Source organism: Daucus carota, chromosome 6 (assembly GCF_001625215.2).
Source record: "Daucus carota subsp. sativus chromosome 6, DH1 v3.0, whole genome shotgun sequence".
NCBI lineage: Eukaryota > Viridiplantae > Streptophyta > Magnoliopsida > Apiales > Apiaceae > Daucus > Daucus carota.
This window is the reverse complement of record NC_030386.2, coordinates 5031184-5045690: the sequence shown is the minus strand read 5'-3', so window position 1 is coordinate 5045690 and position 14507 is coordinate 5031184. Positions and strand designations below refer to the sequence as shown.

At 36.5% G+C, this 14507-nt stretch overlaps 3 protein-coding genes across 5 annotated transcripts; 2 read left to right on the top strand and 1 right to left on the bottom strand.

Moving 5' to 3' along the window:
- The first annotated feature begins 443 nt into the window (after window positions 1-443).
- Window positions 444-2912, top strand: LOC108225364 (pentatricopeptide repeat-containing protein CRR2, chloroplastic-like). The gene has a single exon (XM_017400209.2). The coding sequence runs from the start codon at window positions 673-675 to the stop codon at window positions 2524-2526; it is 1854 nt and encodes a 617-aa protein (XP_017255698.1). The 5' UTR covers window positions 444-672; the 3' UTR covers window positions 2527-2912.
- A 121-nt stretch (window positions 2913-3033) lies between these two features.
- Window positions 3034-7059, bottom strand: LOC108225040 (protein tesmin/TSO1-like CXC 6). 3 transcript variants are annotated; one of them, XM_017399841.2, is made up of 9 exons: window positions 6915-7059; window positions 6615-6792; window positions 6025-6093; window positions 5649-5820; window positions 5113-5451; window positions 4757-4800; window positions 4562-4653; window positions 3742-4113; window positions 3034-3450 (listed from the first exon to the last, which is right to left on the bottom strand). In XM_017399841.2, exons 2-9 carry the CDS (start codon window positions 6689-6691, stop codon window positions 3368-3370), a joined length of 1248 nt encoding a protein of 415 aa, XP_017255330.1. In that variant the 5' UTR covers window positions 6692-6792; window positions 6915-7059; the 3' UTR covers window positions 3034-3367. The 3 variants fall into 3 exon arrangements, with proteins under 3 accessions (XP_017255330.1, XP_017255329.1, XP_017255332.1); XM_017399840.2 differs by lacking the exon at window positions 6915-7059 and having other exon boundaries at window positions 6615-6873; XM_017399843.2 differs by lacking the exons at window positions 6025-6093; window positions 6915-7059 and having other exon boundaries at window positions 6615-6872.
- A 633-nt stretch (window positions 7060-7692) lies between these two features.
- On the top strand, window positions 7693-11058 carry LOC108225664 (uncharacterized). Its single transcript, XM_064079806.1, has 4 exons — window positions 7693-9313; window positions 9405-9941; window positions 10023-10491; window positions 10581-11058. The coding sequence occupies exons 1-2, from the start codon at window positions 7841-7843 to the stop codon at window positions 9612-9614; spliced, it is 1683 nt and encodes a 560-aa protein (XP_063935876.1). The 5' UTR covers window positions 7693-7840; the 3' UTR covers window positions 9615-9941; window positions 10023-10491; window positions 10581-11058.
- Window positions 11059-14507: the final 3449 nt, after the last annotated feature.

The following is a 14507-nucleotide window of genomic DNA, read 5'->3' as shown; positions in this document are numbered from 1 at the left end:
AGTTTTCATACCAAAATTAAAAAATATACCACGTGAAAAAATGCAACTCCAACCACGATCATCTATTGTCAATAATTTTAACCATCCTCTTGTAAATGGCTATATTTGTCGAACCTCATAGGTATGTAAGAAATTTGTAGTAAGATTGCACATCATTTATTACGAACTGATATATTCTATTTTAACAATCGAAAATATTAATAACATACTATTTTTTAATTATAACCGACCAATATAGCCAACACGACTAATGCACACTATCTTACGGATTCAACAAATTTTACTAACGTAGCGGGACTAAAAAAAATTTAGGTAAGATTGCACATCATTTATTACGAACTGATATATTCTATTTTAACAATCGAAAATATTAATAACATACTATTTTTTAATTATAACCGACCAATATAGCCAACACGACTAATGCACACTATCTTGCGGATTCAACAAATTTTACTAACGTAGCGGGACTAAAAAAAAATTAGCCTATTTTTTCGAGATCAGGGGCTCTATCATCCCCGTTCCGCCGCTGAATCTATGCTTAATATCTATTATGCTAGAGCCCAGAAGGCGGCACTTTCAAAATCTCTGTAATCCAATCATAAACATCTCTTTCCCTCCATCTGTGTGTATATATACTGCCTAAAACATTTCTTGTAGTAATATCTTGAAATGCTCCTTCAGACCAGAACAATTCTAAAGAGACTCACAGTTGCTCAACATTTAGCATTCACTAGTTTCACTCATCCTTGTTTATTCCATTCATCATCAACTACTCATCACCCAGCTTTAAATTACTCAAATCTTGATTACTCTTCTATCCTCCAATCTTGTATCAAACACAAAGCAATTGAGCCTGGTAGGCAGCTTCATGCCCGCATTTGCCTCATCGGGCTTGGATACGATACTAAATTAGCTACCAAACTTGTTCACTTTTATTGTTCCTGTGATTTCTTAAGGAATGCACGCAACTTGTTTGATAGAATTCCCAAAGGAAATATTTTTCTTTGGAATGTGTTGATTCGCGGGTATGCTTGGAATGGCCCTTATCAGGCTGCTATCTCTCTTTATTACCAAATGGTTGATTTTGGGCTTGTGCCTGATAATTTTACGTACCCGTTTGTTCTCAAGGCGTGTGCAGCCCTTTCGGATATTAAAGTTGGGAGGGATATTCATGAGAATGCTATACGAAGTGGGTGGGAGAAGGATTTTTTTGTGGGAGCTGCGTTGATTGATATGTATGCGAAATGTGGGTATGTAGACTGTTCTCGCAGAGTGTTTGATAATGTTGTAGTTAGGGATGTTGTGTTATGGAATTCAATGTTAGCGGCTTACTCACAGAATGGGCATGCGGAAGAGTGTTTGACTTTATGTGGTGAGATGGCATTGGTGTGTTTGAGGCCTACTGATGCAACCCTTGTGACTTCTATCTCAGCAGCTGCTGATATAGCTGCCTTGCCAAAAGGGAGGGAGCTTCATGGTTTTAGCTGGAGACAAGGGTATGAATCCCAGGATAAAGTTAATACTGCATTGGTAGATATGTATGCGAAGAGTGGTTCTTTGATGGTTGCACACAATTTGTTTGAACGCTTGAAGGAGAAAAGGATTGTTTCTTGGAATGCTATGATTACTGGGTATGCAATGCATGGTCATGCTAATGAGGCTCTTCATTTGTTCGAGCAGATGGTCCAGGTGGCTCGACCGGATCACATTACTTTTGTTGGTGTTTTATCAGCTTGCAACCGTGGAGGTTTTTTGAATGAAGGGAGAAACTTTTTTGAATCAATGATGAAAGATTACCATATAGAACCAACTATTCAACATTATACATGCATGATTGATCTCCTTGGGCACTGTGGTCGACTGGACGAGGCTTATAATCTCATCACAGAAATGAGAATGTTACCAGATTCTGGTGTTTGGGGTGCATTACTCAATTCATCGAAAATACATGGAAATATGGAAATGGGGGAACTTGCACTGGAGCGACTGATTGAGCTTGAACCAGATGACTCGGGCAACTACGTAATTTTGTCAAATATGTATGCTCAAGCAGGTAAGTGGGAAGGAGTTGCAAAGCTTCGAAAACTAATGACAGACAGGGGGCTAAAGAAAAGCATTGCTTGCAGTTGGATTGAGGTGAAAAATAAAGTACATGCATTTCTTTCTGGAGATACTTCGCATCCAATGGCGGATGAGATATATGCAGAGTTAGAAAGGGTGGGAACACTAATGGCTGAAGCCGGGTATGTGCCAAACACCGTACCTGTTTTTCATGATGTGGATGATGATGAGAAGAGAAGAATGATCTGTAGTCACAGTGAAAGGCTTGCAATTGCATTTGGTCTCATTAGTACATCTCCTGGATCGAAGCTTTTAATAACCAAAAATCTACGCGTATGTGAAGATTGCCATGTGGCTATTAAGTTCATTTCAAAAATTTCTGAAAGGGAAATCATTATCAGAGACGTTAATCGATATCATCATTTCAAAGATGGAATTTGTTCCTGTGGTGATTATTGGTAAATTGTGTTACGAAAAAAAAAAAATCCTCTGATCATAAGATGCAACAAATTGGTAGGTACTAGGTACCCAGGAGACTATCACAAGAATCAAATGGATATATAGCATATGCTGATTTTTATGGTTCAACATTTGTAGTTACAATCCTGAGCAAGGTGGAGGGCGTATCCAATAAGTTGGGCTGACAACTTAATCGTCAAACCCCGGATGTGATAGAATTTCTGAATGTGTGATTCAGTTCCATAGAACTAGAGTGGTGCTATTATTTTGATTTTTGGCTACGCTGTGTTCCTTGTGATGTATATCTCATAACCTCTAGTTGCATACCAGAAACAAATGAATATTTTTTTGCCAAGTAAAAACACAACTCTTTAAGTTGTGAGCGCTGATGACAGATGTGTGCGATCCATATTTCTTTCAAATACAGAGTACCCACTTTAGCACAGAAACTTTTCGTCGTCTCAAACTCCTAGGAAAGAAATCAATATAAATATAAAGAATGCAGAAGAATGTATGAAAAGTGTTCCATAAGAACGCATGTTTCCAGACCCAGAAATTAAGTGCAGAACTAGACAACACAGCATCTTGTATCAATATCGCTAACTATTTTAGTTACATCTGTCTAAATTCTTTTCAGTATGTATGATTAACCTAGTCCATACTTTTCAGTATGCAAGACTTTTGACAGAAAGATTGAGGCTTGGTATTCAAGTTAGCAAAGCAAATTTTACTTCTCATGCTTCACCTACAAGTCACTAAAACAGTAAAAGTTTGAGGACTTGCATCATTTTCCCAGTAACAGCTTCTGGTGTCTATGATTTCATTTCCCAAATCTCTGGTTTACTCATAGTTCCTCTTCATGATCCAAGACAACAGGCTCATGCTGATCATCTGTATCAAAGCGAAGTGACATCATAACTTGCCTTTCTGCAATATCCGCAATGTATGATCAGAAATTGAAGGAATAATTACAATTTATACATAGTTTATGTACTCGTGAAGTAAAATATTTGCTACAGAAGGGACATTGCCCAAAAGTTGACAGCACAATAATTATGAAACAACCTATGCCCAGCGGAAAACACATGCTCAGACACAACTAAGGCAAACCATTGTGGATCTGCAATACCTTTTCTCAGTATATCTGGATCTCAGGTTTCGGGTTATCTCTAAAATAAATAAATCTACCTGATGTTTTGAATGAGGTACACTCTTTACCTTTTGCTTTTCCACGACAAATGAGCTTCATAAGACAATCACAAAAGTGTCTTAACACGAGCCTTTCCTGCTGTGCATGTACATCTGCATTGCAGCCATAGTCCAGAATCATATCTGGAGTAGTATTATGATTAAACAGTGAAGCTTGCTCATCACACATCAGCTCAACTGTTCCATGAGATACTGGCTTTCCATTCTGTTGATCAGTATCAGTGGATCCGGAATCAACAAGTTTTCCATGAAAATTGTATTTTGTTTTGGGGTTGAGGTCCAAAAGTCCATAAGAGATCTCCACATCTTGGTTTGCAAGTGAATCAACTATACCCATCTGGCTTTCTCCCACCGTTCGCATATTGGTGGAATAATATTTTGCTATAACAAATGCAGAAACAGATATAATTATATTATCAAAAGCATGTACATACTTCACAGTTCACACTGAGCATCAAGTGCAAGTAAAATTTTAGTTAAACAAATCATATGAAAAATCCAAATTAACGCAGCATATGAACAAAATATGCAGAATTTTGAATAATAATAGAAGTAATAATATTTAATATTTTTATAAATCATCCATGGTTTCCCCCAGGTAAATCGTTTGCTTCTGTTTGATAGTTTTGACACATTTCATCGCCAAAGCCATTTATGATTTAAGACATTTTGAACCTTTATATCAGGTCCCAGACTCCCAGTTGTATATATGAGCAATCAGAAATGAATGATTATGAATGAGCACGAGTGATATTCTAATGACAGTATGAGACCAAGATCAAAAATTTCTGTAATTGCAGCTTTATACTCCATCTACATCAGACCATACCTTTGAAAAATTTGGTTGCATCAGAGACAACTACTAAATGCGCTGAAAGTTCTCTTATGTCACCTGGTTGGATGAGGCCAGCTAACAAAGATCTTCAGCCACATTTATGGACACCTTTAATACTCGTGAATGCTTGCACGTGAACAAGAATATGAAAATTTTACAAGAGAGGGGACTTCGAGTATAGATATAAACCTGTAGGCCACCTTAGAAGAGTCCATTGTTGCAGGTGCAGGAGGCTGAAGACCGATGGAAGGATAGGCAAGTTAGAGAAGGAACAGAATTAAGTAATGTATTATCAATACTTGGTTGGAGTATATCCAACATAATAGACAAAAATAAGTTCTGTGTTTGATATTCAATTCCAACTAGTTGACAAGAAGGTCGATCATGGAAATTCAAATTTATGAAGTAAAGCAAGCATGCTGCTTCCTACAAATGCGACATGCTTTCATGTGGTTAACTAATATAGAATAAAAGGTGCTGTTACAAAGTACAACACAAGAAAACATCAAAGTTGATCTATTCATTGAGTCTGAAGCATATAATACCTGTTGAATTTGTACAGCTTCAAAAGTTGACGGGTCCTCCTTGTTTAGGCTTTGCAAATTCTGATCATTCCTGTTTATGCAATTTTGAAATGAACTATAGCTAGAGTGCTCAACTTCGCCATGTATTACAATATTTGCCTGCACAACCTTTGTAAAAATACTAGCATCTTTCCCATTATTAGAAGCCAACCTCTCTTCGCATCCTTCAAAATTATTGCAGTCCATACATCTACACTTTTCAGAGCACAAGCTGTTGGTTCGGAAGCAATTGCAATACCTCTTGAGGCATCTTGATCTCTTGCAGTTGCATCCCTCCACCAGTACAGTTTTTGCAGGATCCTACGTTTGTTTATATAAATAATAGATGAGAAGGAGGCTATATTTTTAGTAATTCACATATATAACATGACTTACTCCAAGCATATTTACCTTATCTTAGAATACTCAAAAGTTCTATGAGTTTTAAGTGAGAACTACAGAATTGCGCCCCCCCCCCCCCCCCCCAATGCAAAATGCGTACAGTGGGAGTGGCATACCTCGGCATTCAAAATTAGATGCTGACCAGCCATACGCCTGAAAGCATTTGGTTTTCGCTCCAAGGTCAAACTAATTGCATCTTGTCTTGCAGATTCATTTTCAAAATTATTTCGACAATTATTGCAGCCACAGTCATCACAATATGTTCCAGAAGCAAAGCACTCGCAGTACCTTGGAGTTATTTCAATAAGATACTCAATTTAAAGCCAATAACAGTCATTTAAAACTATGCTTAATTAAACTAAGCGGAGGATACCTTATCCTACGTGCCCGGTTCTAAATCAAAAGCAATGATGGAGTAATATGGAATATAATATTTGTCTGTAAAGAAAACGCCTACAAAATTTTTATACATGCAAAGTGAAGCAAACTTACAACTTAAGGCATTTTGAATGCTTACACCTGCAACCTCTCCACTCATCTGGAGAAGTGTGGACAGTGCTTCTGTTTGAAGAGGCAATAGATATATTGTCACAACAAAGAATGTGTTTGCTCTAAATCAGAATTTCTGAAACTCTGTATGATAATATAATATAGTTACTGAAACACAGATGCATTCATCGGATGTGATATGCGAGAGCTGAGGTTCAAGCTGCATTAGAGCTGTAACCAATTGACTTTATAATAGCGCAAATGTGTTCATTACATAGTGACTTAATATTACAGGATCATCTGGCATAATATCACCAAACAGGCACTGTCTAGTCCCTACAATTGAATAAGATTCATCTGAGCTTCTATAACATATATTTTCCAGTAAAGCAATCTTAATTCGACTATAACATAGTTCTCAGTACTCGGATCAAATTAATTAGCATAGCTCTTAAAATACGCAAACATGTCCACACATATATGCTTCATAATTCCGGAATCCAAAGCAGTATAATCTCATATACAAATATAAAGATAGCCTAAACAAATTGCGATATCAAATAAAAAAAATGCTTGCTTAATTAGATACATACACAGCTAGTGATGGCGGCACGGATATCGAGAACGGAAACTCGGATTCATCTGCAACTGATTCACTTCGCTTCCTCATTTCACAATCTTCACTTCGCTTTCTTTTTCGCTTCTTCGCTATTTATTGCAACTGAAGAGCCTGATCAGTGTTCGATAAGTGTAGAATCTCAGGCAGAAAATCTACGTGAAAACACATGTAATGTGTGTGTGAGAGAGAGAGAGCGATGATATGCACAATAATGTTAAATTTCGCAATTAAATATATGAAAAAGAAGTGAAATAAGTCTAAAGTGAAGAAAAACTTGAGGTGCCGAATGATTGAAGTGATAGAGTCCGGCAATCTCTTCGCCGGGGGTCTTGCCGACGGCTGTGCGGAGGCGAGTTGATTTTAACGGTTAAAGGTTTGTTTGGATTTAAATTTTGGCACAAAGTTCAGATGACAGTTTCATATTTGATAAATTGTGGCACCAAATTTAAAAGACAATTTTTTTGATAGTTTTTGAATGTTTTGATTGTCTTACACTCTTTTAATAATGATGGTCCTACTGCATTCACACCAATCACACCGATGAAAACACACCAAATTTATGATTTTTTGTGGACTTAAATGCATTATGTGTACCTCTAGTTTCCACTTCGTGCACTTTGTGTACCTGGATTTTGTTATCTTGCAAAGTGTGTACCTGCGTTTACAAGATTCTTGCGAACTGTGTACTACCGTTAGTAAACAACTAACACCGTCAAGATCGTAGGGGCATGGTTCTCTTCTCACAGCTCCTCTCTTTACAAGCATTCGCGGCAAAACAGAATAGATACACACGATCATAAATAACCTAATTATTGTAAATGTCTTAAATGCGATACTCTCTTAAATACCTAGAATCTTTGTCCTAATGACTTGGAGTTTGCGAGAGGCCAGTAAAGGAGATGATGATGGTCCGATTTACAAGGGTAATCTAGCTAAACTCACTCTGTTTTTTGTGTTTTGAATGAATAGATTTTGTGTTAGACGATATAAAGATTGATTGTTGATATTTGTTGCTTGTTTTGTCATCTGTATGAACCGATTTTGATGGGTTTTGTTTGTTTATTATTGGTATGTTTGTGTATTTTAGATGGGACTGATTTATTCACAATCAAGATACATGGTCGAGATAATTTTGATGGAGTCTCTGGTGCCTATGTTGGTGGTGAGTTTAGGTATGTGGATAATTGCGATATTGACGAGATGTCAATTTTAGAACTTGATTCCATGCTTGTAGAGGCATTTGGCACCATAGGTTACACTGAAATTTTTTATAAGCTGCCACATATGGAAGGTGCATGTACTAAGGTTGAAAAAGATGGGGATGTACTAACAATGTGTAGCAAGGTTGATTGTAGAAGATTGGTGTATGTTTATGCTGTTACCGTACACATTGAACAGACCCAAACTTATTGTCCCTCACAGTTGGATTTCAATTATGAATATTTTGATAATATGAGTGCAGCTGAAAGAGAAGAAATTGAACAATTGTTGTTGCTTGAGGGTATGGCAGAGGAGTTCAACAAAGATGATGATAAAGGAGTTGATGAGAATGAGAATCCTGTTGTTGAACCACAGGTGGTTAGTGATGGTGAGCATGGTAGTTTCCATGATGACAGTTCAAATATAGATAGTACTGATGATGAGTTATGTGCTGCTAGGGAGAAAAGAAAGAATGTAAAACAAAGCTCAAAAGATGATGCAAACAAAGAAGATCATTTTAGTGATGAGCTTGTATCAGACATTAGTGACAATGACTATAACAGTGAGGATGAAAGGATGGCTGCAAATAGCACTGATGAGGAAGCTGTTAGTTGTAAAGTATTTAATGAGAGGACAGATATGGAAGATCCAAAGTTTGAGATAGGCATGCTGTTCTCCAGTGCAAACTCCTTTAGGGCTGCAGTGCAAAAATTTGCCATTCTCAATAGGAAAGCAGTTGTTCAATGTAGAAATTTTGGCAAAAGAATAAAGTATGTGTGCAAGGGTGGACAATGTAAGTGGAGTATATATGCCTCTCTAATGCAGGACAGCAAAACTTACCAAGTAAGGACATATATCAAAACTCACACATGCCCACCATCTTTTAAACAGAAGTATATGACTTCCAAGTGGATTGCAGAGCATTATGAAAATGAGATAAGGATGAACCCCACTTGGCCACTTGGTGCTTTCCATAAGAAGATTGTAAATGATTGGGGCTGTGAAGTAAGCCTTTATGCAGTTGGTAGGGCTAAGAGAAAAGCTTTACAAGTCATAAAAGGGCATCATGTGAAACAATATGGTCAGTTGTGGGATTATGTATATGCAGTTAAAAAGGCTATGCCAGATAGCACAATTGAGCTTGTATTAGATGAACCTGATGGTGGACCTGAAGATGGACCAAGTGCTAGGAGATTTAAAAGAATTTATGTATGCTTAGGTCCTTTAAGGAGAGGTTTTACCAGTGGTTGTAGGCCCATAATAGGTCTAGATGGTTGTCATTTGAAAGGGCCATTTGGTGGCCAACTATTGACAGCAGTGGGATGTGATTCAAATGATGGAATGTACCCAATTGCTTGGGCTGTGGTTGAGGCAGAAAATTCAGAAACTTGGAATTGGTTTTTGAATTTGTTGGCTTATGATGTTAACATCATAAATTCTGGTGCTTGGACCTTTATATCAGATAGACAAAAGGTTAGATTAAAGTTGTTGCACTTGTTTACAGTTGGATGGTATAGTTGTTGCATTTTTTGGACTAAATCTAACTACTGTTGTACCAATGCAGGGACTCATCAATGCTCTTACCACTGTTGTACCAAATGCAGAACACAGGTTCTGTGTTATGCATTTGTACAGAAACATGTACAAAGATCATAAAGGGGTTGGCAGCAGAACTTTATTGTGGCTTGCAGCAATATCCACTACAGAATTTATGTTTAACAAACACATGTCAGAGCTTAAAAAGGTAGTTGACTTGCTTGTTAACTGTTTATAGCTTGCTAGGAATTTTATTCTAGTAATGATTTATTTTACTTTTGTTTATAGTTATCCAAAAAATGTCATGACTGGTTAATGGAAAAACCAAACTCACAATGGTCAAGAGCAGGATTTAGGACTACATGTCTGTCTGATATGTTTGTCAATAACCATTGTGAGGTGTTCAACAACAACATAAGAGAATACAGAGATCTTCCTATTATTGGACTTCTAATGGGTTTTTACAAAAGAGTGCAATGAGAAGGATTCAAAGCAGAAGAGATAAAATGGCTAAAAGTTATGCATTAAATCCCATATGTCCTAATGCTATGAGAAAAGTTAACAAGTAAGTTTGTCTAAATTGTGTTCCTATAATGAGATTGTTAATTAGTTGTCCAATTAGTTATAATTTTTAAAATATTTGTAGGGCAATGAGTCATAGCAGTGGATGTATGGTTCAATGGTCAGGAAAAAGCAAATATTTGGTTACAATGACAGATGAGGGCCATGAAATAGTAGTTGATCTTGATGGTAGGACTTGTGCTTGTAGGAAATTTGACTTGACTGGCCTCCCCTGTTATCATGCATGTGCTTGTATACACTGGAAAAACTTGAAGTTGGTAGACTACATTCATCCTACATATGGAAAGGACATGTATTTAGCCACTTATAATCACACTGTTGAACCAATTAATAGCTCAGAATATTGGGAGAAAACTGGGAGTCCTGGCCCCCTACCACCCCTGATCAAGGTTCAACCTGGAAGACCAAAAAAAAAAAGAAACAAAAAAAATGATATCCCACTAGATACCACCAAATTGAGAAGGCAAAATACAAATGTATTTTGTAGCTACTGTAAAGAAAAGAGCCACAATGCCAGAACCTGTCCTGCCAAGGTACATTATTTACTTCTAAATTCAAGCATTAATTAATATGTTTGACATTATGATTATAGTTTACTTGGTAATTTCCTAATGTTTTGTAGAAAACTGATCAAGCAAGTGGTGTTAAAACAAATGTTAAAGCAAGGAAACCAAAAAAGGCAGTGGCATCAAAAGTCAGCAAGAAGCAGGATACAAGCACATCAGCTACACCCTCTGACCAAATTCCAAAGATAATAATTCCTGATTTGTCAAGTGGTGGTCAAGGTGGAGTATTTGGTTCATACAGTCAACCTGCTAGGATGGAGGGCACACCACTAGGCATACAACCACAGAGGTTTATGGCAAGAGGAAGTCATGTCACCACTTTGAGACAAATTGAAGCTGAGGCTAATGCAAGGAAGGCAGCTTTGGGTAAAAAAGCTCCATGAAAGTAGTCATACCAGTGGACAAAGGATGCATTAGAAACTGACTTTTTTGGGCACACTCATCATGTTTTTGTTGCAGCTAGCTAGTGGACTGCTAGTTGTATTTTTTGATAAAATTTGTTGTACAAATTTTATTCATACATTGATGTTGTCAGTTTCTTTTGCATGGTTTAATGGAAGTTTTACTTTTGCTCAACTCATATTGGCTTGCTATCCTATTGGCTTAATATTTGTACTAGTGTTGGTATTACAAGTTTTTTTTTTTTTTTTTTTTTTTTTTTGATAATGAGAATGAATCTCAACAAAAATGATCCGGCAATTCACCGTGATAATTCTTTCATTCAAGAAAGCTTATCATCTAACCATCGGACATGCAAGATGACCGGGGAAATTTAGATAATAAAACTTTAATGTCCGAAAAGAAAAACCCGTCTTCTTCCAAGCATCCTGAAATTATAAACAAAGGAAACAAGGAGAATATAAGTCTATATATATATATATATAACTGATTATATATATATATTATTAAAAAATAAAGGATAATATATCCAATAACTAATAAAAATTAACATCATGTGATAATCATTCAACTAGTGAAAAAGGAAATTAAGTAAAGTCTCAACCAAAGATGGATCTTTGGTGAGACACTAATGAAAAAGATAATATACCGAAAATATAATATAACAATTATTAACAAGCCAACAAAGTGGCACATAATTGCAGCCAACAAAGTGGCACATAAATGCCTCTTACAAGCCAAAAATAAGCCATCAATCAACCACCCATAAATGGTACAAAATTAGCCATCAATAGATGCACAATTAACGTACGAACTCATTAAATGACAATCAAGACAATTTCAAAAAAATTCAAATAATTTTCATAAATACAAACGAATCAACTTTAAAGTGATAAAGGAAATTTTAATTAAGAAAATTAAAATTTTTATATAAAATCCTTATAAAATTTAAGTAAAACATCAATCAATAATGAGAATATAATAATTACTAAAAAGGTTGATATGTAAATTTAAAATATATATAAAAAGGTTGGTATTACAAGTTTGAATGCATTGTAAATTACAACTTTTGACAAAATGTTGCAGGTGGTTCAACATGGATTTAATGCATGATCTAGTATATAAACACACACTGGTCACACTACTTTGCACAGCATTTTATTTACATAATTCTCTATTTTAATTTGTAGTCATGGCTGGGTGGAGTAAACCATCTCCTCATGTAGCAAAAGTGAACTGTAAGGGAGTGTTTGATAGGGCTAGAATGAGAGCTTCTATGGGTTGTGTGATGAGAAACAGTCGGGGGGAATGGATCAGGGGGGCTGCAGGAATGATAGGCTTGGTTGTTCCACTTGGTGCAGAACTTTGGTCCATGTTCTATGGCCTGAAGTTGGCTTGGGAAAAGGGTGATACCAAGCATGTTGTTGTGGAGTGTGAATCTCAGGAGGCACTGAATGCAGTTAGTGATCCGGATCCAGAGTTTTGACTTGCTGATTTGGTTGATCTGATCAAAAAACTGGAGAGTGAGGCATGGGATTCATGCCGTATTGAGCATGTCTCTGTGGCTGGAAATAAGGCTGCTACCACTCTTGCTAACTCTCAACTTGATGGTGAAGGTGGAATCATGGAGCTTGCTGATGCTCCTGCATTCATGGCTTCCGTTCTCGCTGCAGATCTTGAGTGAATGCATTCACTCAAGATTGTTTCTTAGTTTCTGCGTCTGTTATCTTGCTGTTTAATTTCAAAGTTTGTGTTAATGGTGCTTTAATGCATCAGTGCTGGTTGTAATGGCTATCTATCTATTTTCTTGTTATTTATCTATTTCCTTGTTTCTTGTTAATTAACAAACAAAATCAAACACAAATTGGATTCAACAGACCTCATACATTCAACATAACAATACATCAAAGTGGATTAAACACCACAAACACAACGATTCCCGGATAAAACATACAGAATTAACACAAGAGCAATGAACAACACAAATGCTCTGCACACACTACTTCTAATGGGCAGATTTGCTTCATTTGACCCACCATTGTTGTGGACTGTCTTCACAATCTCTTTCTCTTCTTCTCTGTTCTCGATTCGCCTAAGCAACCCTCGAATCACTTCACGCCCACGCTCGCAAATCGGACCTTCAACCCAACGGAAATATTTGCAGCCCCTTTTACTATAAACACAGCTCACAAACCTTCTCCCAGCATTCTTCTCCGTCCAAGCCGTTCGTTCAACAACCAACATACGATAATAACAATACTCAGCCATACTACAATGACAATCACAAAGCTTAGTGTCTATTTTCAAAAACAATAAACTCATCTACACTACAAAACCCAGTAATATACACTGCACCAGCTCAATATAGCCGTTGTAGGTTCCAAAGGACACCAAATGCCCCTGCACTATGCATAAACATTAACGGTGTTAGTTGTTTACTAACGGTAGTACACAGTTCGCAAGAATCTTGTAAACGCAGGTACACACTTTGCAAGATAACAAAATCCAGGTACACAAAGTGCACGAAGTGGAAACTAGAGGTACACATAATGCATTTAAGTCTTTTTTGTGCTTAGCATGTGCCCATAGGCACACACTAGACAAACATTTTTTTTATTTAATTATCATAAGTAAATTATATTATATTTTAGATAATTTATTAACTGTGATTTTGATAAATGTGCTAAGATTTATATATCTGGTCACTCGAAAATCCTTAGATTTTATTCTAGTGAGAAATTGGTAATATTTGTGTTTGTATTTTGATGTTCAATATATGACAACTTTATACTTTGATTTATATATATTTTTTTAAAATTATAAGAGGTGAAATGTGATTATTTTGCATGATATGAATTTTTTGCTAAGCCAAAAATATTTTATATATCAGGTATCAACCTTGAATAGAACAAACACTAACCGAGGTCGTTCATATTTGTTTCTACAACTTGAAAATTAAGAGATCAACATACATTTATGTAGATCGACAAGTAAAATCTAGTGAATACTCCTCGGCTGTGATCAGCTTCAGAGGAAGTTGCAGGAGGCTTGTGATATTTTGGAGGACTTGCATCCACCACTTCTCGCAAACCGAAACTGGTACTCAAATTTAGAATGAACTCCGACTAAACAAGTCTCGTATCGTGATCTAGGTGACTCTGATATCCCTATAAATTTCTTCTATTTCTTCAAAACTCACCATTCTCCTAATTCCATAACGTGCAATATATTCTGCAGTGTCGTTCATGACCACAAGAATGATTGAAATGTGACATTCTAACTTTCCATCCTTAAAGTGATTTACATGTTTAGTTTTGAATGGGGTTACCACTTGTGAGAAGTCTTTGGGGACAAAAATGAACTCTTGGAAATCAATCATGTCATATACTTCACGGCTTACGGTCTCAACAAGGATATTATCATCCCATGTTGTATGCATGAATGATTCCAACCTAGATGCCCCACATTGTCCCTTGCTACTCTATTAAGGTGGCATTGGTCTCACTGCCCCTCATAATTTTCTTCCTCCTGAAGAATTACCTCCACGCCATTATGATTTTCATTTGCAGGATGGTCGTGCTGAT

Bases quoted from the DNA above. Each gene is read 5' to 3' on its own strand.
- LOC108225364 (XM_017400209.2), top strand. From the start codon at position 673: ATGCTCCTTCAGACCAGAACAATTCTAAAGAGACTCACAGTTGCTCAA.
- LOC108225040 (XM_017399841.2), bottom strand. From the start codon at position 6,691: ATGAGGAAGCGAAGTGAATCAGTTGCAGATGAATCCGAGTTTCCGTTC. The intron at 5,452-5,648 runs GTATGCCACTCC...AAACAAACGTAG, and splicing joins ATCTAATTTTGAATGCCGAG to GATCCTGCAAAAACTGTACT. The intron at 4,801-5,112 runs GTATTATATGCT...ATCGGTCTTCAG, and splicing joins AAGCTGTACAAATTCAACAG to CCTCCTGCACCTGCAACAAT.
- LOC108225664 (XM_064079806.1), top strand. From the start codon at position 7,841: ATGTCAATTTTAGAACTTGATTCCATGCTTGTAGAGGCATTTGGCACC. The intron at 9,314-9,404 runs GTTAGATTAAAG...GTACCAATGCAG, and splicing joins TTATATCAGATAGACAAAAG to GGACTCATCAATGCTCTTAC.